We start from the raw sequence: 24798 nt of genomic DNA, 5'->3' as shown, positions 1-24798 counted from the left end.
TTTTTTTATTTATTTTTTTTAGGAGCAGCGGCGGAGGACTGAGGATTTCACTCTTCGCTCGTCCCCTTCATTTAGTCCGCAGTAAAGAGGTCCGCCCAGGCAGTGTGCGGATACTGTCTCCCTCTCCAACTACCGAATATTTGGTTTTAAACATATATACTGCCGACATATTTCTCTGCAGAGAGGAATGAGCAGCAGGATAAATCTCCAGTGACTTTTCGGAGGAGAGAGTGGTCCCCGGTGCCAGCAGGGCAGATAGTTGCTGTCTGCCTGTGCCGCTGCTGCGGGCAGAGGACTACAAACGCTAGCTTACTTCTGCTTATGTCTCCTGTATGAAATAACAGCGCCAAGGTAAACTTCATTCGTTCATTTATTTCCTCTTTTTTCTTCTTTTTTCTTTATTTTTATAAACGTAACCAGCCCGGTTAAGTTTATACTGTCACTGTTACATTTTAATGGCAGGTTTATAAAGTTTGTAACCTTTTATTATTTTTCTCATCGCCCACGTTTTTTTTCACTGATACTTGAACCCGTTTGCAATAATCTAATCACGGGCATTGTGTTGTGGTTTAATTTGACATGACGGACATGCAGATTTAAAATATAAAGATTCTGGCTGTTTATGGGACATAGTTGTGGTTACTGGCCATGTGTCAGTGTGTTACATTGTCATTAATAGTCAAACTGAAGTGTACTAATGTGTTCGGTGTGCCGGTGTTGTGCCAGAAATCTGATCGTCTTCCAAAAAGTGATTTCCGGTATTTGCAAAAAAGTGATTAAATAATATTAAAATTAGATAAATGAGTTGTTGGCCTATATTATGCAAAACATGTGCCAAATGTATAATAATAGATGATATCATAATAAATGATATCATCTTCAGACACAAACAACATTCCTGTCTCAAGGTAGAACATGCAATCAGTTTTTGGCAAAGTGACTAAAATGTATTCTATATTTATCTAGTTAAAAAGTATCGTTGGCATTAAAAATGGCTTTTTAAAGAGAATTTGCAACAAATAAAACATAATAGTTCTACAAAGATATTTTAAGTGGCCACAAAGGTCTGAATTAGTTATAATGTAGGTACAATGTCACATAAAGTCATAACTTCCAAAACATTAATTTATTAATTTTATATAGAACCACTTTGTAAATACTGTTGACCTCAGTCTATTTACCAATATACGCAAAAAAAAAAAACTGCTAAAAACCTAAAAACAGAGCTATAAGACTTTATAAGTGTTTACTGTCTGCTGCTTGTTGTTGCCCATGCAGTGCGTGATTGATAGGCTGAACAACTTCCATTTATTGAGTAAACCCCCCCCCCCCCCCCCCCCAACCCCCCAGTCATTTAAAGGAGAGCTGGAGAGTGAAGGCCTTGTAAATATAGCCCACTGCACTGAAACCACCACTAGATAAAGATCCTAGAAGTTTAATCAGGAAAATGGAGACAGGAAGAGAGACAAGGATGGAGGGAGTTTGGAGGGGGGAGGGGGTAGAAGGCAATATGAAGGAGGGTGATGGGGCTGGAGGAAGGACAGTAAGGACATGGGGGAGGAATGCTAACTGAGGAGGAGGGTAAATGTAGGACAATGAGGGGAGTTGTAGCCAGTAGCCACCAGCTGAATAGATGTGACCTCAGGTTCCCTGGGGAGCAGCTGCTGGGGGGTGGGGGTGGGGGGCTCCCAGCTGATTTATAATGCCACTTAGACTCAGAGCCACACCCAGGCGTTTCTTCTGGATGTGTGATGTTTCCCATGAACGTGAGTGTGTTTGTTTCTTTGTTGGGGAGTGGCACACACGTTATGTGCGAACCTGTTACACTGAGATAGATGCGATCAATGTGTGTGTTTGTGTTGCTCTGTGAGACATAAGTGATGAATGTGTACAATTGCCCCCTGCGACACATGCTTTGTGCTGTAGGGGAACATTTCAAGCGGAAAGATGTAACGTGGCACAAATAATTGCCTTTTAAAGCCATTCACCTCAATTGCCTGCACACGTGCCCATCCTACCTTGAGTGTGAAAGCGGGTCAACAACCTGATGAGCTCTGAAACAGCGAGGCATTCACATGCGATCAGCTAGCACCAACCTCAGCAGTCTTTTCTATAACAAGTGCTCTCCAACCTTATGAGATTTAGAAATCCTATAAGAGCAACAATTTCTAAACAATATAATCACTTTGATTTGTTGCCTTTACTGGGTGCCATTCTCTTAGCGCTCGGTTTTTTGGCACAAATACATTTGTTCACTCATATTTTCACCACATTGAACGCCAGTGCACTTCTAGCCCCTTTTCTTCCCTGTTCTTTTTTTAGATGGGGTGCTTCCTCTTTCTAAAATCAGCCCCGGAAACACCAGGGAGGTATGAAGCGGTTAACGCTGACCTCGGCTCTACAAGGTCTGCTGAGAAAAGGAAGAATTTGTTCTGCTGCGAGTAAATGACAGCAGACATTTGCAGGGCTGTAAACTCTGTCATTCTTTGTTTATTATTGTGACAGCGTGAGTTTTTAACTGGAAGGCTCCGTGAGTTTGTGTAACTCACAAATAGAGGCAGTTTGTGTTTAGCAGGACAGAAAAATTACATGCGCTGTTTGCACTGGGTTTCTTTGTCAGATAAGCAAATGCAGGGAAATGACAGGAGATGAGAGATGAGACAGCTATGGCGTGCAGTAAACATCCCCAACTGCACTCAAACTTGCAATTTTACAGCATTCCAAGTTTATTCCTTGTAATTTTAAAGAACATACTACGTCTTAGATTGCTGACATCTCACAGAGCAGCACGTTGGTACTTTAACTAATAATTGTTATTGACTGATCTGCAGGCATTTAACATGAGACTCTAAAGGTGTCATTTTAAATGTTAAAGCTCATGACAGTACAATTAGAACTGAACTGAACACCATTGCACGCTAGGAAAGTGTCTTCTCTATAAAAAAAAAAAAAAACATGGCACCACAGCTTTGGTTTGCAAATTTGAAGAAACAATAAGGCTTCTGGGACAGTGTCCTTTGAATAGATGAGACCAAAGCAGAGGTGTATGGCTGTAATGCAGAGCACCATGTGGCGAGAGCCAGTTTATCAGCACAAACACCTCATACCAACTATCAAGCATGGCCGTAAAGGAATGATGATTTGGGCTTGTTTTGCAGCTACAGCACTTGGGCACCTTGGAGTCATTGAGCTGACCATGAACGCCTATTTATAACATTTATAAGCTTATTGCATTTTATAACTTTGGGGCCATCTGCCCAAAAGCCAAAATTGAAATAAAACTGGGTTCTGAAACACGACAGTGCTTCCAAGAGTCTACAATAAAGTGACTGAGTGTTGCAGTGGCCCAGTCGAAGTCCAGACTTCAATCCAATTGAAATGCTGCAATGGGACCTAAAGAGAGCTGTGCATGAACAAATACCCGTAAACCTCAATAAACTGTAGCAACGTAGGAAAGAAGAGAGCACCACAGCGATGCCAGAGACTGGCAGAAAACAATTCTTTCAACTTACTGCTGCTGAAGGTACAAGCTATTGAATTGTGGGCTGTACTTCATTTTTATACAAGCCCTCTAAATTTTGGCTTAAAAATGTGTTAAATAAATAATGGCACAGTATAATATGTGAAGTCTTTGTATTTACCTAATTTTAAGACACACTGGAAGGGTTGCACCAGAAGTGTTATTGCTGTGCCAGATATGCAGAGCCACCCACTGTGATGATCCATTGTGAATAAGGAAGCAGCCAAAAGAAATGTTTAACATAAAACCTTAAAATTAAAAGAGAGTCTACTTTTTTCTACCACAACAGTAGGAGATATTTAGGGGGTGCATTCTATTACAATATAATACAGTGGGTAACATCTGTTAAATGTATTGTATACAGAGGTTTTTGCAGGCTCTTAGCTACAGTTATTAAATAGTTAAACTGCTGACATCACAATCTGTCTTCATGCTCAAGTCCTCTTTTGAGCAATAATCTCTCCCCATGTGTCTGTCTAAATCACATGTATGCATGAACACATAAAACAGGAACAATTTGAGCTGTGAAGTGTTTACTGCTCCAGTCTCTCCTGGAAGCAGAAGGGGAGGTCCTTCACTTTTAGTGTAAAGTATGAAGCTCTAATGAAAGACATCTGAGTGTCTTTAATGAGCTGTGGTTTCGAGCAGGCTCTCCATAGAAAAACAGTTGAGGTGTCCATGGGTGGCCTCATGCAGTGAAACCAAATGTCAAAGTTTCTTTATTACATGTGTCCGTCCACATATCTGTAAAAAAACATGTAATGTCAGATTGCTGGTACTGTAGTTTCTTCCCTTTGAGTGTGTTCTCTTTGATTACCACCATGTAGTCTACATTCATAGCCTTGATTAAAATACCTAAACAGCGGCTGAATGTCCAGATGAACAGGATCAACAAAACTTTACTGTTTTTCAATCTGTCTGAGAGAATGACATCATCTGTGATTGAGTTACTACTGGACAACTGCCTCACTCTAGTATTGCAAGTAAGTCACTGACAATCAACTAGCTTCACACCTCCAGAACTAACATGCTGTTGTGTGAGTCCTTGATATCACCCAGCTGCTTCCCCAGAGGTGGATCTCATGGTTATAGCCAGACATACTCAAGCACCACCTTCTTTGACTGCAGCTGGCAATGTTGGTCCTTTTTCTGTAACAAAGAGAATGTCAATCTCTTGGAATTGCTGCAATTTTCACATCTAGTGCATAGACCTGGAGAATTGACCTATTTCTAGTCAGCAGTTGCCCAGATTACTGACTCTACTGGAGAAATAATGTTTATTCCTGTCTCCATCCCAACAGACAATTCATTAATCATTTCACAGCTGCAAATATTTATGGGAGACTGCAGGCTGCTGTCAGCCCAGGTTCTGCTCTGATTTTTGTAGAATTAAAAAATGCTTCAGCTGTCAGTTAATTTCCAGTCGCTCCCTTTGGCTCCAGTGCTGCTGTTGTTTAAAGCAGTTTCCAAGTTTGTTTAGCTTCTTGCACAGTTCCGATTACAGTGATGGACTGGTTTAGGTTTAGATCAGACACGCTTCATTCAGAAAGTCAATAAGCTGCTGTTCTGGCAGATCACAACACTCTCACCTCTTTGTAGTAAAGTAGCCTTTTCCTGGCTCTCGCTTGTCATTAACTTTCTTTGTTCTCCTATTTCCCACTGAACATCCATATATGTCATGCCTGGCTGGTTTCCAGGCATATTGATGCAGGCTTCTTGTACGTTCTTTAGCTTCCTGTGTTTTAGAGCAGGAAGGACAGAGTCAGCAAAGACAGGGAGTTTGGAAGGGCTTATTGTACAGCTGCTCCCAGCTCCACAGACTGAGCCCAAGGCTCACACTGTCACAGCAAGATAACCCCACAAGATTTCCACAGCCATCCTACAGTTTAGACTGGTGGTTGGTAGTGGTAAAAACTGGACCCTCTTGCCTTGTCTCACTCTGCTTTTATAGCATTGCTGTAAATGGTAAAACAGATGGCTCCTTAAAACTAAACAAAGCTTGTCTTCTGTCAAACAAATCTGCCTTACTTCAACAGCAATTCTTTTTTCAAGAATGCTACAGAATAAAGTGTGTTGTTATTTCTACAGAAACAAGTATTAAATTGGTTATATGTTTGTAGGCTCGAGGGAGATTTGTGATTAACTTTGTGTCAAACCAAAGAGAGATTGGAGAGGCCAGGCAGGGAGGATGAGTCCAAAATAACGTTAGCATTGCACAGCTATTTTCAACACAGGGATAGAGCCCTGAAAAGCGATATGGTCTTGGCCTTCCACCAAAGGCTGTGGCTGGGTTTCGATTGTTTCTACTTAGCTACCATGCGAGGACGTGATGTGATGAGATACAAACCCAGTTTGATGTGCATTTTTCTTTTTAAGAAAAAAAGAAACCAGTCCTATGAAAGTGTTATAGATTATCTGAGTGGAAAAGTCCTTCAAATGCAATATCCCTTCTCAGAAGTATATCTTTAGCCTCTGTCACACACAAGGAGAATGTTGGCAGGGCTCAAGAGAGCATGCGTGGCTAAGTGTTTTGTGTGAAAAGCTGCAGCAGAATTTTTAAGGCCAGCAACAGGCTCTCTGTCGAACCGCTGATAAAACAGTTTTTTAGGCTGTAGCTATTATCCTTATTACTCTATTAAACTATCACACTGTGCATAATTACGGGTCTCTCAGGGAAATATTCTGGAAAACTTTGACATTGCCTGAAACACTTTTTAACAGGATTCCTGATTAAGAAAACAACTAGATGGCTTCTACCGGTATTATGTAAATGAGCTATCACCTTTAATAGCTCAAATGTGAGCAGCTGTTGTTATATAATGGCACATCACTGCTTTAAGCGTCAGGAGTGACAGCACACTTTTTTTTTAAAGGTGCTAGGGTTGTAATGGCAAAAACAAATTCAAGGTTGGGTTTGCAGTGAAGCAGAAAGTGCATAAATACACATTTTTTCTTATTTACTCACTAACGAAGATGCCTAAAATGCCACTGCCTGTAACTGTTAAGGTTTTTGAAATCATGTGCTCTCTATCTTATACAAATCACATTAGTGCATTTCACTAGCATTTAAAGCTAGCTAATTTGAATGGAATTCAGTGACTGTTGCTGATATATGGACTGCTTTTAGCTACAGAAAATAACTCTTTCAACGGCTTTGAATTAATAAGTAAAGGAACCTGACTTATACTTATAAGTCCGATACCAGTACTAATATCTGGTGATTTAAAAATCAGATATATCAGCTGATACTGTCTCACTTAGTGAGTATGATAATAAAGTTTAATATTGTTTTTAGGCACAATAGGTGGATTACTCATGTACTCTCTTAGGCTCTGCCTGGCTCTGCTTGGATCAGATGCTGCTTGTCATTGTGTTTCAAATGTGCTCCCAACAGGGAAGCTGCAGAGACAAACTATGCAGCAGCAATAACATGGTTGCAGGGTGTTTTTCTTCTCTGAATTTGAATCTCTTAATTTATAAATGTAGATAAGAAATTATTGTCAAATAGCTACCGTAATACTGGCCGTTATAGGTCAGGATCTTAGCAAATCTGCGCATCACTATTATGCCGCTACAGTTTTTATGTTACAGTTACTGGGTAATTGTTGCTTCTGTAAGTTTCCTAGTTGAATATTCAGTATGCATTTTATATTACATATTTTACCCATAATCAATGAAAAACTTGTTAGCCGCTCTTAGAACCCCTGGATCGTTTTCTCGCAATGGAAAAATAGAAATGGAAGCTGAATATTGACTGTATGTTTTTCAGACTAAAAATGGGAAAGAAAACTCACTGCTCATCCCGTCTCATGCCTTTCAGCCTCACTCTTCGGGCCAGTTATTTTTAGTGTTTTTTCCATTTCTGGAAGCTGTTTCTCTTGAGGAATCGCACAGAACTAACATGCTGATGTAACGTGGAAACTATGACATTTCTCAGCCGCTGTCACCTGGAGTGTTTTACTCTTTTCTTCTGTGCAAAAATTCACATCGACTACTAAATTGGATTGTCTGCACTTATCAATCCCCTTGAAACAAAGAAGCATCAAAAGATATTGTATTTTGTCTCATTAGTATTATTTAGCGCACAGAGGCCCTTTTAAGCCAAAAATTGGATGGTGAGTGGGAGCACTTTAAGTATCAGATCCTCGTGGTCTCAGAGGGCAGCCTGATTCATTACTTTTGTCTGCTGTGAGAGGGTCCTCCGGATGATGGTGGGGGTGGATAGAGACACAGGCAGACACTGTTTGGTATTCTCCTTCAGTCCTGTCCGGCGGCTTGTACGTCTCAGAGCTCAGACATGTTCCCCACTCCGCTGTGTTTGAAGGGTATGTGGAGTCAAAGGGGCCACCGGCTTGGCTCCACTCACAGCGGAGGGAGTGAACTGAGCGATTGTGCCGGGGATATGAGGGAGGAGGGAGGCAGCGCAAGGGAGTGCGTTAGGGAAATGAGGGAGAGAAAATGGGAGGGATGGGAGTATAGGATGCCAAAGATATGCCACAGGCAACTCTGGAAACTGAACACATGTTGGAATGCTGGAATTAAATATCAACTAAAAACTCCAAGCTATCAGTGTCTATGAAATGTATCAGTCTTAAGCTGTGAAGACCTGTTAAAAGTTACGTAATTGTCATTACCAATTAAAGTTAATGACAGTAAAAGTACAGTAAAAGTGCAAATGGAGGAGAGAGGATTAGGAGATACATGAGCAGAAGCAAAGTCTGTGGGATCCTTTCCTTTGGACTTGAGGCTACCCTTTTTCCTTTGAGCTGTGGACCGCCCTTTCCTGTTTTTCCTTCTTTTCCATTCCCTCTTTTCACAGACTTAGAAGAACAGCCTTTCTGAGGGAACCAAGCACCCAGCCTTTAGCCACAAAGAGAGCTGTGACTCTGAGCAGCAACCAGTTCTTTGCAGCTCCACTGTATGGTTTACCGTGTCTCCCTGTTTCTCTCCCTTGACTCCAGTGGTCATTATTCATGGCAGTGCTTGCTGAAGTAAGTAGTCCTAAGTACTTGCAAATGCAGCTCAGCTTGAAGGGAAGTAAATCCAGTCTTTTAAAGTAGCTCAATTAATTTCTGCACCACAGATTTTCACGCAGGGATTCACCCCCCACTCACCTCAAGCTAATATCCGTTAACGTGATGTAAAAAAGTCATAAACAATATGTGCAGATGAGAAAAGTCGTGGAAAAATGGAAAAAGTGGGTTTGTAATCGGGTTTAATCAGGAAAATTGAGGCAGGAAGAGAGACAAGGATGGAGGGAGTTTGTTTATGCATCGTGGGTGTCACAACAGCTCACATTTCCCCAAAGTGCAGTAACAGTGTTATGGGTTACTATCCTGGTCAGGCAATGTTCAGGCTCTCTGGAATGCCTCAGCCCGTTTTAGTCACGCACCACAGCGTCTGCCATACATCACTTTCTCTTGCCAACTGATAGAGCCTTCAGAAGCCTACGAAACGTTGGGCTGCCACTAGTCACAGTTCAGGTGTGTGTGAAGAGTTAAATTTCCATGTATGTATGCAGACGTCTGAGTGGGGGAGAGACAGGGAGTTAAAGTAACTGCTCTTTCTGCTGTAGTCAGGGAATTTATCTATATTACCCTTTCCATCTACTCACACATTAAAGCACACACATGTCATTACATTTGTTATGTAATAACACATTACCAAGTTTGATTCATATATTTTTCATAGTAAAAATTACCAGGTTGTTTGTGAAAGCATACTTCTAGGTGCATGGTCTTTTCGAACCTCATGAATTTTGCAAAGTTAGCGCAAAGAGAATTATAGATGATAACGTGTTCTTAGCATTAGTTTGCATGTTCATAAAATCCTGGTTCCAGCATCCTGGTGCCTGGAACCAGTTCTCCCACACACCAGTGCAGGATAACGACAGTGTGTTAAAAGCCTGGTTTCCTAGGAACTTATAAATAATAATATGTGCTGCCGTTTATTTGCACAGCTTCTGTCCTTGTGGGTATGCTTTTTACATTTCACCATATCAAAACATGTCTGAGTGAATAGTAATAGTAATTCTCAAGCAATTTTATTAATTACAAAAATATGATTTGGTTTCTTCTTACAGCCTAACTGTGTTTCTCATCCTGTAGCAGCACCTGACTGATATAAGATTTTTAAGACCAATATCAATATGTTGTGATTTAAAAATCTGATATTCAGATATCCTAGTAAGTAGAGTCTCCTGAATCTCCTGAACTGAAATCAGACAGGGGGGATGAATTTAAAATAAAAAAGAATGCTTGGACACTACTAGCATAATGGACAAGTTTTTTGACGGGGCTCCAAGACAAATGCAAAGCAGAGGTTGAAGCATCGCCAAATATGCTTCCAAACCTTCCTGCACAACAGCTATCATTCCAAGGTAGGTATCCCCGACAGAATTCGTTTCCCCTGCATCGGGTACACACGCTGGGCTCTGCAAATCACGGACAAACAGTATCCCATGGTTGTCTATGTTTTTAAACCCATTTTGCACGGAGAGACATTTTTTGAAAAGAGGTAGTGGTTTTACACATACACCCATATGGGTGTGTGTAAAACTACAATCTCTTTCAAAAAACAGAAAAAACAAACCATTATTTTACGCTTGGAGGATGTGTTTTTGCAGCGGGGGGGGCATTTTCTTGTAAAACAAAGGGGGGCCTAACAAAAAAAGTTTGGGAACCACTGCGCTAACATTATACCAGCTAATGTTAGCTGTGACCTAGAAATCACATTTTCCCTTTCATAAACAATTTCAGTTTGTTTGAGTTTTATCCAAAAGTGTCTGAAACCAACAATATAATTTCTACTTCAAAGACAGTTTCAGTAACACTGGCTTACTGACAGGAAAAGTTCATGATATCCTCAAGAATGCACCTCAGTATCGCTGTCATTGGACAGACAAGTTAGCTTTGCTGATTCATCGACTCATACCAAACTCCTTTCATAAAAATTTTCAGCCTCCAGCTATTAGACATGGATACAAGCTGAGATATACTGTAGACCAGAGCTTCCCAAAGTGTGGTGCCCGCCCCCTGGGGGGGGGGGGGCAGAGCCATTGCAGCGGGGGCGCGGTATGAAAAGGGGAAAAAAAACGCTTGGACACTGCTAAGCCAAAGACTAGAAAATATGGTGAAGCATATCTTCCCTTTGGTTTCACCTACACAAGTGCCAAGGTAGGTCTCCCCTGCATAATTGGGTTTCCCTTTGTCAGAGCATGCGCTGGGCTGTTCAAATCACGGACAAACAGTATCCCACATTCTTGATTTTTAGTTCACAAACACTTGTTGTAATGGCTAACTACTCCTGACATTTTGGAGATGTTAGCTCTTTATACAGTAAAGTTACGGTGGGATACAAATAATATCAGGCTGATCCTGCCACGATTTGTTCCCCCTGTCTAAGGCTACGTTCACACTGCAGGCAAAAGCGCATCAAATCCGATTTTTTTGACCCTATGCGACCCATATCCGATCATGGTGTGACAGTGTGAACAGCACAAATCCGATATTTTCAAATCCGATCTGGGTCACTTTCGTATGTGGTCCTGAATCCGATACATATCCGATGTTTTAGAAAGCGACTGCTGTTTGAACGGTCATGTCGCATTAAATCCGTCTTTTACGTCACTGACACAAGACCGATGGAAATTATCAGCGCTGGAGAAGACATCACGAACGCTTCCTGGCCATCCAGTGTAGATGTAAGTGAAACTGTTGGGAAGACAACGTTGGAGAAACGTGAACATTTTATTTGTACTGTATAATCTGCAGATTCTGACAGAAATCTGCAACTATCCTTTGAAGCACCGCTCCTCTAAAACAGCAATAAGGATCATTATTAGGTTCTATACATTATTATGTAAATAACAAAATAACTTAAAGAAAAAATTGGGAAACGTGAAGTCCAAAGTCTTTATATTAAGGGCCATCAGTCAAACAATATTGTTTGCTCTGGGTCTAAACAGAGCGCGTTGTGTGTGACATCTTCTTTTGCTCATGCGGGCCGCTTTGAGCGTTCACACTAGAGAGCGTTTGCTGTCGCATTTTATTTGTAGTGTGAACGAGCAGACAAAAAAATCGGATTTGATCAAAAAATCGGAATTGAGCATTAAGACCTGCAGTGTGAACGTAGCCTAAATCACGGACAAACAGTATCTCACAGTTGTTTATGTTTTTAAACCCATTTTGCACAGAGAGGCATTTTTTGAAAAGTGTATTGATAGCAATGTTGAATATTATTACACAGGAAAAAAAAACAACTACACGTAAAATAATCACACCGTGACGCCTCTGCCTTTCTAAATGGAGGGACAGTAACTGCGTGTGTGTATGTAAGCCTGTAAAAACTGAAGATAGATTAACAGTATTTTGTCTCTATCTGCTATTCTGCAATTCATCTCATGTAAACAATAACGTGGCGCACAGTGTGATGTGAAAAAAGGCACATACCTTTGACGTTGTGTGACAAACTCTGTATTCCTCGTCCACAGGTAAACGCAAAGAAGGAGTTTTAAAAAATCTCAGTTTTCGGTGATTTGAAACGCCGTTTACGTGTGGACGAAACAGCTGCATTTTCAGAAATACCTGTGTAGGTGTGGACGCAGCATAAAAGAGTTAGTAGTTTATTTTATTACTACCTGTAATTTATTGCAGATTACTTGTATTTGCTTAATTGCTTACTAAATGTTTGAGGTGAGAAATAAACCGCAATGGAGCAAAATATGGGTGTGTGTGGTTGGAGGATGTGTTTGTGCGTGCGCGCGCGTGGGGGCATCTTGGCTGCTTTCAGACCCATGAAACATAAGCATTTCCCTAAAAAAATGTTGTGTAGTTTTTTGTTTTCTTATATTTACTCTGCTCAACTCTGCTTGGATCAGCTGACTGCCAGCAAGAAAAGTAAAGAGTAGTTGAAGGGTGTCTCTCCCATTTCTTTACCTGTTAAATTTTCATTTATCAGCAGTTAAGCATGCAGACACCGATAGACCAGATGGCTAATATCAGCTGATAAATTGGTCTGATTGCATTCTACGCTGAATTTTATAATTTATGAATTGCATAAACTGCATTTCTGAAATGCAAACAGACAGATTACAGTTGAGTTTAAACATTCATGCTTATATAATAAACAACTTTCCACCAAGTATGTCCTACCTTATCAGTGGTGGGTTTTTGCTTTCGAAGTAATAGTTTTTCTACCTTTTTATTTTACTAAAACATATAACAGTGTGTGAGGAAAAGCACCTGGAAATATTGACAAGTTATTTAGTTGATTTAGAAGTCTGGGAAGTCTGACATTTCTGGATGACCTGTTCCTGAACCTTCCTTGGGCTGCTCTCAGTCTTCAGCTCTATATCCTACTGTAGTTATTTACTAAGCATTCCTCTGTACAGCTGCAAAGCTTCATGGGACTGAAGACAGCATGGTTATTTTTCTAACTTAACACCTGAAAAGAGTCTTATTGCCATTGTTTTTATTTGACTGCAAACAAGAAACATACACAGAAATATCATGTTTGTGAACCTCTTTGATTTTAAGATCAGGATTTTCACCTGAGTCACCTCTTTATCCTGTATACTGACTACACATAAACCAATCATTCGCAACATTTAAAGCTGGGTCATAGATCTGTATTCTACCATAGAAGATGCTATGGGATCTTTTTATTCTATTAAATGTCCAGCTCCAACACCAACTAGAACATGCTGCCCATGCCCAGCAGTGCCAAGCCAGCTGATCTAATCTGGGGGGCTGTAGACAGGCCGTCTGTCCCTCTGTGTCTGGATAAACGGACTCGCACACACACACACATTCACACAAGTGCTTAGGAATGCATCAGTCAACACAGTGAACACTGAACATCAGAGCTTCCTTTAGCACAGTGTGAGGGAATGCAGTCTTTTATTGCAGCCTCCATGAATAGCCAGCAGCAGCCAGTAGTCTAAATAAGTTAAAATCAAAGTTTTGTGACTTTACCGCTGTCTGTCTGTCAGTCTCTAATTTGGATCCTTGACCTGTAGTGTGGTAGACTTCTATATTCTGAGAATATTTTAGCAATGACTCACCATCAGTTTGTGTTTTATGGTCAGATGGAGTGTTGGGTATACCTTCCACATGTTTTAGATTCAACATGATCTGATCCTTTGCTGGCTGGTGGTTGGTTGACAGTTCTGTCGAGGAGCTTTCTCAGCTGCGGCTGAGTAGGTCTGCCAGTAAGAGGTGCTGCGAATCTTAAAGAATGCCAGCACAAACTATATCTTAATATAATCATCGGTTATGCAGAATTTATAGTGACACAGAGACATAAAAACGAAACACTGTGAAAACAGTAAAAAAAAAACATAAAACATAAAATACATAAAAATAAAGCCTGTAAACTCGAACTCAGCTGTTTTTAGCTAGGCTATGAGCTCGTGCCTACTTATTTGGGCATTAGCATGTTTGTTGCTAAAATAAGTTGTTGAGCATTTTAGCAGCTTTGAGCTATCTGTGATAAAATATGTCCACACACAGCAACTAGCCAACCAAATGGCCTGCAGTCAGACAGGGATCAATGTACACGACGACAGAGGGGATGACTCTAGGGAGCTGATGCTATTTACAGTAAAAGGAATTGTGGGAGAGAAATAAATAATAGGTACAGTCCAAGCTAAGGATGAGTTGATGTAATCTTGTGTGCGTGCGTGAGTGAAAGTGGTTTGATTTAAATGAGCGGCCTGTTACCCTATGACCATCTGAGAATAGCCAAGCACGCTATAACGGGATAATTTATTACCTCCAATTATAACCAAGCCATTTGCAGGTTTAATCTGTCATCTCTTGGACACTCGTTCTCACTCTTGTGGACCTTTTTATCCGTGGATATTATTAATTCAGACACTCAGGCCACCAAGCACACCAGATCCTGTTATTGGAAATAAAGGCACAGTCAAAATGGCATTGTGCTTTTCAAAACAGCAGTCGCTCTGTTTATGTCAAGACCAGAACACCTTGATGTATATATTTTTTCCCCTTGTGTGTTTTTCAGATGGACCTGAAGGTGATCTTGATATCTCTGTTGTTAGGAGTCTTTTGCTACTGTAATCCTCAGAAAGGTAAGATTTTCCTCTTGATATTTCCGTAGCATCCTTCATGTGTCCCAATTACATCATTTTGTTGATGTCAGCTCGTATAGTAAACATGCAGTTTATTTTGATGAGTCCCACTGTGGCGAGGGAGGGTTAATGATGTTGCTGAGCAGAGCTCCACTTCAGCATCAGGGCATAGAGGATAATGGAAAAAATGGAATTATCCGTCTCTGTCTCCCATTACCATTGAGATGCGGAGTGTTGCAGAGGAACCGATTTGTAAGCGCGCAGGCGGGGGCTTAACAGGACTGCTTACTTTGCAGCGACTGCGCTATACCTCTCCTCCCTCTGACTCTGCTCTCTCTTCTCTCTTTGTTTTCCATCTAGAGGGGAACGAGTGCATCAGTGCCAATGCCAAACACTGTGGGGAATGCATCCAGGCTGGAGCCAAATGTGGCTGGTGTGAACAGGAAGTACGTGAACTGAAGTGGTCAGCTGTTTTCACTGCTGCGGAAGTGAAAACAGCTGTTAAGCCTAACATTATGTTTTATGTTAGGCTTATACTCTTTGTTATCTTTGAAACATCGATAGATTCGTCAATTCCCAAAGAGAAGGGTGGCATTTTTAGCAATCTTTTATATCAATGATATACAGAGGAGCAAGAAGCCAGTATTTTACACTCATCCAATTTACAAAGACTGCTCCTACCTAGGAGCGCAGGGTAGGCTGTAGTCTGTTATACTTTTCTAGTCTCCACTCTCTCTCTCCAAAGTGATCATTTGGCTTGTTGTACATTGTAGAACATCCTTGTTTACACATAACAAAGATGCCTACATATGAACAGATTTTAACTTGTTAAACTGACAGACTGCTCCTTTAATTCTCTCTGTGCTGCTGCTCTTAGAACTTCCTCAAACAGGGTGAAGCCTTGTCAACCCGTTGTGATGAGGTAGAGTCTTTAAAAGACAGGGGCTGTAATGATTCGCAAATTCAGAATCCAACCGGCAAGAAGGGGATCATCACAAACAAGCGTGTGACCAATCGCAAAAAGGTTACTGGGGTCGAAACCAATAAACCAAAGCCAGAGGAAATCACTCAGATCCAGCCCCAGAAACTCAGACTCAACCTTCGATCTGGTGAGAACACATTTTATACTGTTACTGGAAGTGCATCCAGGCTGGAGCAACCTCAGTTTTATTTAAACTTTAAATGTGATCTCTTTATGTAGGTCAGCCCCAGTCTTTTGACTTGAAGTTCAAAAGAGCTGAAGATTATCCCATTGACCTGTACTACTTGATGGACCTGTCCTACTCAATGAAGGATGATCTGGAGAATGTCAAGAACCTGGGAACCAGTCTCATGTTGGAGATGAAAAAGATCACCAGTGATTTTCATATCGGTGGGGATTATCAATAACACCTGTTTAATTTTCTCACTATAAAATGTAATTACACAAGTAAAGAAAGACTTTTATAACTGCACAAATATACATTTGTAGCCCCCCTCAAAACTATAAAAATAAATAGATAGACAGTTTAGAGGTATACTCTTAAAGCAATTTTGAGGTTGGATGAAGTTCTTTTCAATTCAATTCAATTCTCATTTAAAAACAAGCAAAAAAAAAAAACAACTAATCATATGCAGGATTAAAAGATAATCAGGCCGTTGTGCCTCACACCTAACCCCACAGTTACAGACATACGCATTGTCAAAGCAAACATCTAGTTTAGTTTAGTTTAAAATTTATTTTGCAGGTTTTGGTTCGTTTGTGGAGAAGACGGTCATGCCTTACATCAGCACCACTCCATCCAAGCTGCTAAACCCGTGCACAGGGGACCAGAACTGCACCAGCCCCTTCAGCTACAAGAATGTCTTGAGTCTGACCAGTGACGGCAATATGTTCAACTCTCTGGTGGGCAAGCAGCAAATCTCAGGAAACCTGGACTCTCCAGAGGGGGGCTTTGACGCCATCATGCAAGTGGCTGTTTGCGGGGTAAGCATCAAGAAAAGGAAAGTGATCCTGTGGGAAATTTTCACTCTCAAGTAATTTTCCAGTCATTATGGGGCTTGCTTGGAGGGATATAGTGCCAGTAAAAGTGTTTAGATGTAGTGTCAAAAAGGTATTTTATGAGTGCTTGGTGTTTACAAGGAGATTTGTAGATGTAGTCAAAAGTTCATGTGTCACATATTAAGCTGTTCTGGTAATTACTTAATATATTTTCTTTTTTATTTATCAGAAGGAAATTGGCTGGAGGAATGTTACGCGTCTGCTGGTGTTCTCCACTGATGCCGGTTTCCACTTTGCTGGAGATGGCAAACTGGGAGGCATTGTACTGCCTAATGATGGAAAATGTCACTTGGAGGACAATGTGTACACAATGAGCCACTATTATGTAAGTAGTTCCTTTGTGCTTTGATTGTTTTGTACAGGTTAGCTGTGTTGATTTTGTAAATATGGCTTTTTCTCTTCCTTGGTCTTTTTAAGGATTATCCCTCAATTGCTCACCTGGTCCAGAAGCTAAGCGACAACAACATTCAGACTATCTTTGCAGTCACAGAGGAGTTTCAGCCTGTGTACCAAGTTAGTTCTTCTTCTTGTTATCCCTGTGATACTCATTCACGTCTTTCTTCATTGTCATTTTTTAAGCATGCATGTGTTTGTCCAATGCAACAAAAACATCTGCAAAAAGCTTAGCCATCTGCTAAGTTAAGACTACCATCCCCTTGAAGTTCTCATTATTTCTTGCTAACAAGCTGTTGCTTTTTAGGTCCACCTTTCGAAGTGTGAACACCCATCAAAGCAATAGTTGAAATTTGTGTGATCAGAATCTGCAATAAAATGGTTAAAATATTATTTTGTGGGCTGTAGTGTAAGTTGAAACAACTTGTGTCTCTTTCTGAGGCCACAAGATTAATAGAGTTCTGAAGTTTTGCTCTGAACATGCCTCTTCCTCCACAGGAACTGAAAAATCTGATACCAAAGTCTGCAGTGGGTACACTGTCTGCCAACTCCAGCAATGTAATCAACCTCATCATAGACGCTTACAATGTAAGTACATTGTTGAGATTTTTTGCTGTTAGCATAATGTCATAAAACTTTGATCAAGTTATCATTTCCTCATATGAACTCTGTTAAAATCTTGTAGCGATTACTGAGCTGGAACATTCCTTTTTTGTACTTGTATTCTCATTTAACCTACAGCCATGTCTTTGTGTGTTGTACTCTGTCAAAACAAAGCTACCAGATGAAATTCCAAAGCAGGAAAAAAACCTTCATGTTGTTATGTTTTTGGTTTTTGGCAGTCTCTCTCATCTGAAGTTATTCTAGACAACAGCAAGCTCCCAGACGGAGTGGAGATAGAATACAAATCACAGTGTAAGAACGGAGTGGTTAACGACAAGGACGATGGACGAAAGTGCTCCAATATCTCAATTGGAGATGAGGTGGGAAATACAGAATGACTTCTTGTTGTTGCAGTTCACAGTTCATATTTTCCATTTCAGTTTTCACACCATTCTTCTCTCATTTAGGCTTTCTTTCTTATTCCATTACTCAGGTCAACTTTAACATCACTGTGACATCTAAGGGCTGTCCAAATGAAGGCAAGAGTGAGACCATCAAGATAAAGCCCCTGGGATTCACAGAGGAGGTGGAGATTATCCTCAACTTCATCTGTGACTGTCAATGCCAGAATAACGATGTTGTTAAAAAAAGCGAAAAGTGCTCCTTAAATGGGACCTTTGAGTGTGGAGCGTGCAGGTAAGCCTTTAATTCAAAAGATATTTTGCTGAAAAATGCCATCGTTCACTTCTCGCCTTCGCATGTACTTGGACTTCTTTTAAAATGCATCACAACCTCCCCTTTATTGTCTCAGGTGTTTTGAAGGCCGTGTGGGTAGAAATTGTGAATGCAGCAGCAACGACATGGCTACAGACGACATGGATCAGACCTGCCGTAAAGACAACAGCACGGACATCTGCAGCAACAACGGAGAATGCGTGTGCGGCACATGCGAGTGCAAGAAGAGACCCAACCCAGAGGAAAGGTACAGCGGCCAGTTCTGCGAGTGTGACAACTTCAACTGTGATCGCTCTGAAAACAAACTGTGTGGAGGTGAGTGTGTCAATGTTACAGATTATATCTGTGGCTTCATTTAAGTGTTTAGGCCATTTACAGTATTTAATCACAATTTTCCTTTTTTAACTTTTTTCCTTAGGGAATGGACGATGTGTGTGCAGGGAGTGTATCTGCGACCCCATGTGGAGCGGTAGAGCCTGTGACTGTTCTCTGGACAACAGCACATGTTTGGCCACCAACAAGCAGATCTGTAACGGCAGAGGAAGATGTGAGTGTGGCGTTTGCAAGTGCACAGACCCCAAGTTCCAGGGTCCCACATGTGAAACCTGCCCTACCTGTCCAGGAGTCTGCGCTGAACACAAGTAAGTCTGATGTGTAGAAATAGTTCTGGTTTTGCATATATTTCATAGATGATAAGTTGTGTAAAATGTAAATAAATCACAAGGCATCACAAGGTAATTAAAGGCTCAATTGGGGGTGCTGACAAGATACTGTAGTGATTGGTGCAGATATCTACAGCTTTACTACGGCTGTGAGTGCATGCTCACTGAAATTATTGCAAACCTCTACTGTGTGCATGCATTAAAATAATAGGTGATTGGCATGTGTGTTCCTGTTCAGCTGCTGAACACTTCTCTTTAAGTGTCACGTTTGCTCTCATAATGTCTCTGTACTATGCAAGTACATGTACGTAAATCAGCTTTGAGTAAAATCTGACTGCATATCCACTGCAAATAAGAACTTAGTAATAGCTGATCTGTCATATATTCATTGCTAATAATAACGTGTCAACATATAACAAAAAAAAAAACAAAAAAAAAAGAAAATTATCAAAAATCTAAATAAAATAAAGAAATAAGGCTACGTTAACTGACTCCATGACAACAAGGAGGTAGATGGGCTGCTGCAGTTGTTTCTTTTTTGTTGTCACATGGCAAATCTAACTGAGTGTTTACTAACAACACTCCTTGTCCTTTCCAGACTGTGTGTCCAGTGCCGGGCGTTTGGCACCGGTGAGAAGATGAAAACATGCAAAGAGGAGTGCAGCTACTTTAACCTGATTACAGTGAAGGACAGGAACAAGCTGCCGCAGCCCAATGACTACCCTTACCCCGTGATGCACTGCAAGGAGAGGGATGCCAATGACTGCTGGTTCTACTATACCTACGCTGTCAACGACACGGAAAGGGAAGTCCATGTGGTCGACAAGCTGGGTAAGGAGAGGGCTGGGCTCATTGGGAACAGGGTGTGGAAGGTTTCTGTTACAGAAAAAGCTAATTACAGGGGCCATGGTGGTTGGCTTACAAAAATAGAGCTTTTGTTTACTCACATATAGCTGTGTGATGGTATGTTACTCCCATGGTGTTATTGCTGCACTGCGATTTCAAGCTGCCTGCTGAACCCTGCTCTTTTTCAGACTGCCCCTCCGGTCCTGACATCATCCCCATTGTGGCCGGCGTGGTCGCAGGCATTGTCCTCATTGGCTTAGCCCTGCTGCTGATCTGGAAGCTGCTGATGATCATCCACGACAGAAGAGAGTTCGCCAAGTTTGAAAAGGAGAAGATGAACGCCAAATGGGACACGGTGAGTGCCTGGAACAGGAAGTGGCTCTGCGAAAGACGAGCAGGATAAATGTTTTTGATTGTTTTAGTTTTGGTTTTTTTGGATGAGGTTAGTAAGTTAAATGTGGAAAACAGGTGTCGGTTGGCCGCTCAGCAACAGCAGCCGCTGTCAGAGAATTAAGTTGCGAAGATCATTGTTGTTTTTTAGCAACGGACGAGATTTGCAGACTTTTCGAAATCATTATGAAGTATCTTGTTCTCACTCTCCACCGTCCCACAGCTGCACACAGACTGTATTTGTTGCTTTTGAGCGGAGCTCAAAATAAAGAGGGAAAAATGTTGAAGACTGTGTGGACTTTTTTGGGAATGCTATGCACTCTGAGCATAGTTGGACTTTTTCTGGGGAGTAGCCACAACTCCTCCCCTCCCTGCTTCTTCCACATCATCTGCCAATATCTATATAACAAAAATCTGGATTTCAGCATAATTCCATGTGCAGTAATATTCCCCCATCTAGTGGCAGGAGTTTGTCAAACCTGCAGTGAATAATGGGGTTGATGGTGCAGATGTCTCTAATCAGCAGCAGTAAAGCTGCTCTGCATTTTGGGGTCTTTCTTATTCCCACAGGCAGCGTGGCCTAAAGCTCCACATCCCTGTAATTTTGAAAAATAAGAGTGCATGTAACCCTGCTCCCTGACAAGATAAAAGGAAGACGTCTGTGTCAAATATCATACCCAGATGCTTTGTTTGATTTGTTTTTATCTTCATCCTATAATTTTTAGGTATCTATCATCAGTTATGATCTATTTATATGTATGTATATATATATATATATATATATATATATATATATATATATATATATATATATATATATATATATATATATTGTGTATATTGACATGATACAGTTGTATTTAAGCTGCAACAACACTTACATTCAGTACAGGTCTTTAGGTGCAATTGACAACGAAAATAAACATCATGGGTGCCCTTCATGTTTTTCTGTAAATGTTTTAATCTGATGGCAAGTTCTTTTTATCCTTTTATTTGAGAGGTGGGAAACTGCCAGACAGGGAGGGGAGGATTAAATGCTTGAGCACCTTCAGCACCTTCCGGTTAACCAAAAGCAAAAAGACAAGAAAGACTGCAAGTGAACAAGTGAATCATAGATGAGCTATGTTAGGAAAAATGCTTCGGTGGCTCATTGCTTAATAAGAGCTTCCAGCTAAATTCCTTCTATTTCACATGCTGTCTTTTCTTCTGTCACCGCACCTGATTCCTGCTTTTTCATTTTATCTCGCCTTTTGTATTTTTTTCTCTCCTGTACTGTCACTCTTTGTTTCCTCATTCATCTCTGCCCTGTGCTCATCTGCACCCATAGCAAGAGAACCCCATATACAAGAGTCCCATCAATCAGTTCCAGAACCCAAACTATGGACGTAAAGCTGCTGTTCTTTAAGTTTGTATTTCTTTTACTTTCCACTTGGTTTTCCCTGCACGGGCTGTTTATGTGTGTGCTGTGATCTCTCTCTCTCTCACCTGTCTTTTTAAAGACCTACAGACTCTGCAGCTACATTAAGAGTAGATTAATGAAGACTGCATGAACAGGCTGTGACAAGCAAAGTTGCTTGGTGATTTTTACCTTCTGGTGTTTAGTATGTGGTCACAAAAGCATGTCTGTTTGCAAAGTGTGATACAACAAAAACTGAAACTAAATTCTGTGAATATCCCAAGTTGTTGTATATTTAATCATAACCGGTGTTTTTGGAAGAATAACACACACACACAAACATGCATGGTTTGATTGAGTTTTAGAATTTGACCAAATTTCAACTTTTCTTTTCCAGGGTGAAAATCCAATCTACAAAAGCGCCGTGACGACTGTGGTCAATCCCAAATATGAAGGCAAATGTTAGCTCCACAGTTCAGCTCTGCTATCAAGTATCCGACAGCCGCAGCCTTTACCGTAGCTTTGAGTTCTGACAGGAGCGTGCGGAGGAATTTATGTGCATTTTTTTTCCTATGTGCTTTATCATTACAGTGTATACATTTGCCCACTGATTCAGTATTTTTACTAACACTTGATGATATGATTTTTATGCATTTGTTGTATTTTAGATGTACAGTATGTGTATATACTTTTAAGTTGCGTATTAGTTCTCCTGCCGCTGGACTGGTACGGGCAGAGGACTTGGCTTTTTTTTAGCAACACAGCGTAGACGCCATGGATAATATAACACATGCACAACACTCCTTCAGCTTCTGTCTGTCTCTACTCGTCTGTCTCTGTCTGCACTGACCTCCTGTGAGTTTCTGTATGTTTGCTGACAGGGCCTGAGTTTAATATGTAAATTCTTGGCCATATCAGGACAGTATGCCGGTGTGTATATATCGAAAACAACTGCAATAGGAAGTACTGAGTAATGTTGAGCATTCGACTTAGATTAGGCTATTGCACAGTCTATTATGCAGTATATATTATATTGAGTGCGGCGTAAGAACATCTAGTGATTCAAATATCATTAAAGGGAATGCATACCACTTGTTCAGATTTTGAAAATGTGGTGGTAATGAACAATCAATGGAGTTTTATTACTATAAAATAAATTACTGCTTAACTAATGAGATATGATTGTATATGGTAAATGAAGTAACTTTGACACTCATTCTCAGGTCCTTTGCTGTCTTCTTTTCAAGTACACCAAACGCATGTCCTGTCAGTGAACTGGTGAAGTTGCCCGTTTGATCCGATCGTGCTGGTTTGTTTTTGAGACTGTGAGGCTGAAACTGTCTTTGAAACGTCACATGAAGAACCTCTGAAATGTTTCCCAAACCCAAATGCCTCTGATACCACACTCAAGCCTTTTACAGTATTATTTTCAAAGTGCCTTTTATCTCAGTATCATGTTCTCCCACAGTGCTGTTTATGACTTATTTATTAAATAATGGACAAAAAAAAGTGTATTTTCTTTCTTTCAGGTGTTTCATTTGTGGAAGGGCTGTAAATACTGTTAGGTTCATAAAGTTTGTGGACGATAATTCAGTTTGTTTAATTTTGCATGTGTAAGCAATCACAGCAGAGTGTAAATGAAACAGTCAAGTCAATATGTGATGGAAGCGCAGACTTTCAGCTTTTCAGCTTGCATGAACTGTTTAGGAATTATGGACATTTTTATGCACAATCACAAAATTTCAGAGTCAAAAGTAATTGGGGAGTTGATTGAGAAGTATCAATCAACTGTGTTTTCTAATTAGTTTTTATTTTATTTTATTTCATTTTTTTTTTAAATTTCAATTCAGTTTAGTTTCACAAAGGTTTGATATTTCTTCTATATTTTTATTTGAGTTTAGTTTTCCAAGTTCACAGTATTGTTTCAGTTAGTTTGAATTATTTTCCAAAATTCGAATTATCCCATCAGCTGCAAGTATCTTGGGATAGGCACCAGTTTAGCTCGGGTGTGAGCATTTGACCATATGCAATATAGCCGGAGAGCAATAGGCCTGGGTTCCGGTTTGACCCATGGCTCTTTGCTTCATGTCTTCCATTTCTCTCTCCCCACTTTCCTCTCTGTCTTCACTGTCCATATTCAATAAACCCCCCCAAAAAATATCTTGTATTCTTAACCTCCTAAGACCTCAACACTTTCATTGCAAGCATTTTTAATTTATCTTTGAGTCATTCCATGAAAATGGCACAATTTGAGTCCCTCTCACCTCTTATGGTGTATTTCATCTATTGGGTCACCAAACTTTCTATTTAAACAGCTTTACCTGACTAACCCTTCAACCCCGTTACATGAATGATCGCACCCCCGTAAATACAATGGTGTTATCCAGAATTCTGTATACATCAGGAAGTGACATCACTGAAGTCTTTTGGACAACAGGACCACAGAGACAGGCAAGTTGCTCCATTCTTTTCCTTTATTTTAGTCATTTATCTTGTGATATTGTGGTCGTCAACCTCAATGACTCAACACCGTAACATGAAAAAAAGATAGAAAACTATTACTTATGAAAAAGTTTTTTGTTAGTTCATGAATATATGGTGATTTTGAATTCCATGCATGCCATGTGTTCTCTGTCTGGTATTCACTACATTAAGCAGCGGCCAGTTTGTGCAAAAATCTCAACCCAGTCACACTCAACCCTGTTATGTTTTTGATTGTAACGGGGTTGAGATTTTAATACTTTGGTTGTTAAGTTATCCAATTATTTAAATTAATTATTATTATATTCAATCAACATTCTTATACTGCATGCATGCTGAATGTGATTTATGTGCCATGTTAAGGATGCGAGTAAGATGGCACCAACAACAACAGCAGAAAGGCAAAGGAAGTATCGGGAACGCCTTAAAGCTGATCCTGAAAGAAGGGAGAGAAGCCTGCAGAGTGAGCGTGAGAGGATGGAGGCAACTGTCAAGGTGACAGTCAAGAAATCTGTGGAGGGCACACAAGAGGACATCATTGAGCTCTTCCAGAGCTTTGTAAAGAAATTTAAAATGCATCACTTTAATATCAAGCAGCAGTATGCCTTCTGCCGTGAGCTGAAGAACAGCATGTCAGGG

At 40.5% G+C, this 24798-nt stretch overlaps 1 protein-coding gene across 3 annotated transcripts; it reads left to right on the top strand.

Moving 5' to 3' along the window:
* Positions 1-26: 26 nt before the first annotated feature.
* Positions 27-23177, top strand: itgb1a (integrin, beta 1a). 3 transcript variants are annotated; one of them, XM_040018786.1, is made up of 17 exons: positions 27-351; positions 14546-14612; positions 14973-15058; positions 15490-15721; positions 15814-15984; positions 16340-16578; positions 16823-16978; positions 17071-17166; positions 17545-17634; positions 17889-18029; positions 18143-18345; positions 18461-18699; positions 18803-19025; positions 19645-19877; positions 20081-20247; positions 21610-21687; positions 22076-23177. In XM_040018786.1, the coding sequence occupies exons 2-16, from the start codon at positions 14546-14548 to the stop codon at positions 21685-21687; spliced, it is 2421 nt and encodes an 806-aa protein (XP_039874720.1). In that variant the 5' UTR covers positions 27-351; the 3' UTR covers positions 22076-23177. The 3 variants fall into 3 exon arrangements, with proteins under 3 accessions (XP_039874720.1, XP_039874718.1, XP_039874719.1); XM_040018784.1 differs by lacking the exon at positions 27-351 and adding an exon at positions 8076-8511; XM_040018785.1 differs by lacking the exons at positions 27-351; positions 21610-21687 and adding an exon at positions 8078-8511.
* The last annotated feature ends 1621 nt before the right edge of the window (positions 23178-24798 follow it).

The sequence above is a fragment of the Simochromis diagramma genome, unplaced genomic scaffold (genome assembly GCF_900408965.1).
Source record: "Simochromis diagramma unplaced genomic scaffold, fSimDia1.1 OVJJ01000717.1, whole genome shotgun sequence".
NCBI classification, from domain to species: domain Eukaryota; kingdom Metazoa; phylum Chordata; class Actinopteri; order Cichliformes; family Cichlidae; genus Simochromis; species Simochromis diagramma.
This window is presented reverse-complemented; position numbering and strand designations above follow the sequence as displayed.

Excerpts from the sequence above, each read along its gene's own strand:
- itgb1a (XM_040018784.1), top strand. Across the intron at positions 15,722-15,813 it reads CAGACTCAACCTTCGATCTG|GTCAGCCCCAGTCTTTTGAC; the intron begins GTGAGAACACAT and ends CTCTTTATGTAG. Across the intron at positions 20,248-21,609 it reads TGAACGCCAAATGGGACACG|CAAGAGAACCCCATATACAA; the intron begins GTGAGTGCCTGG and ends CTGCACCCATAG.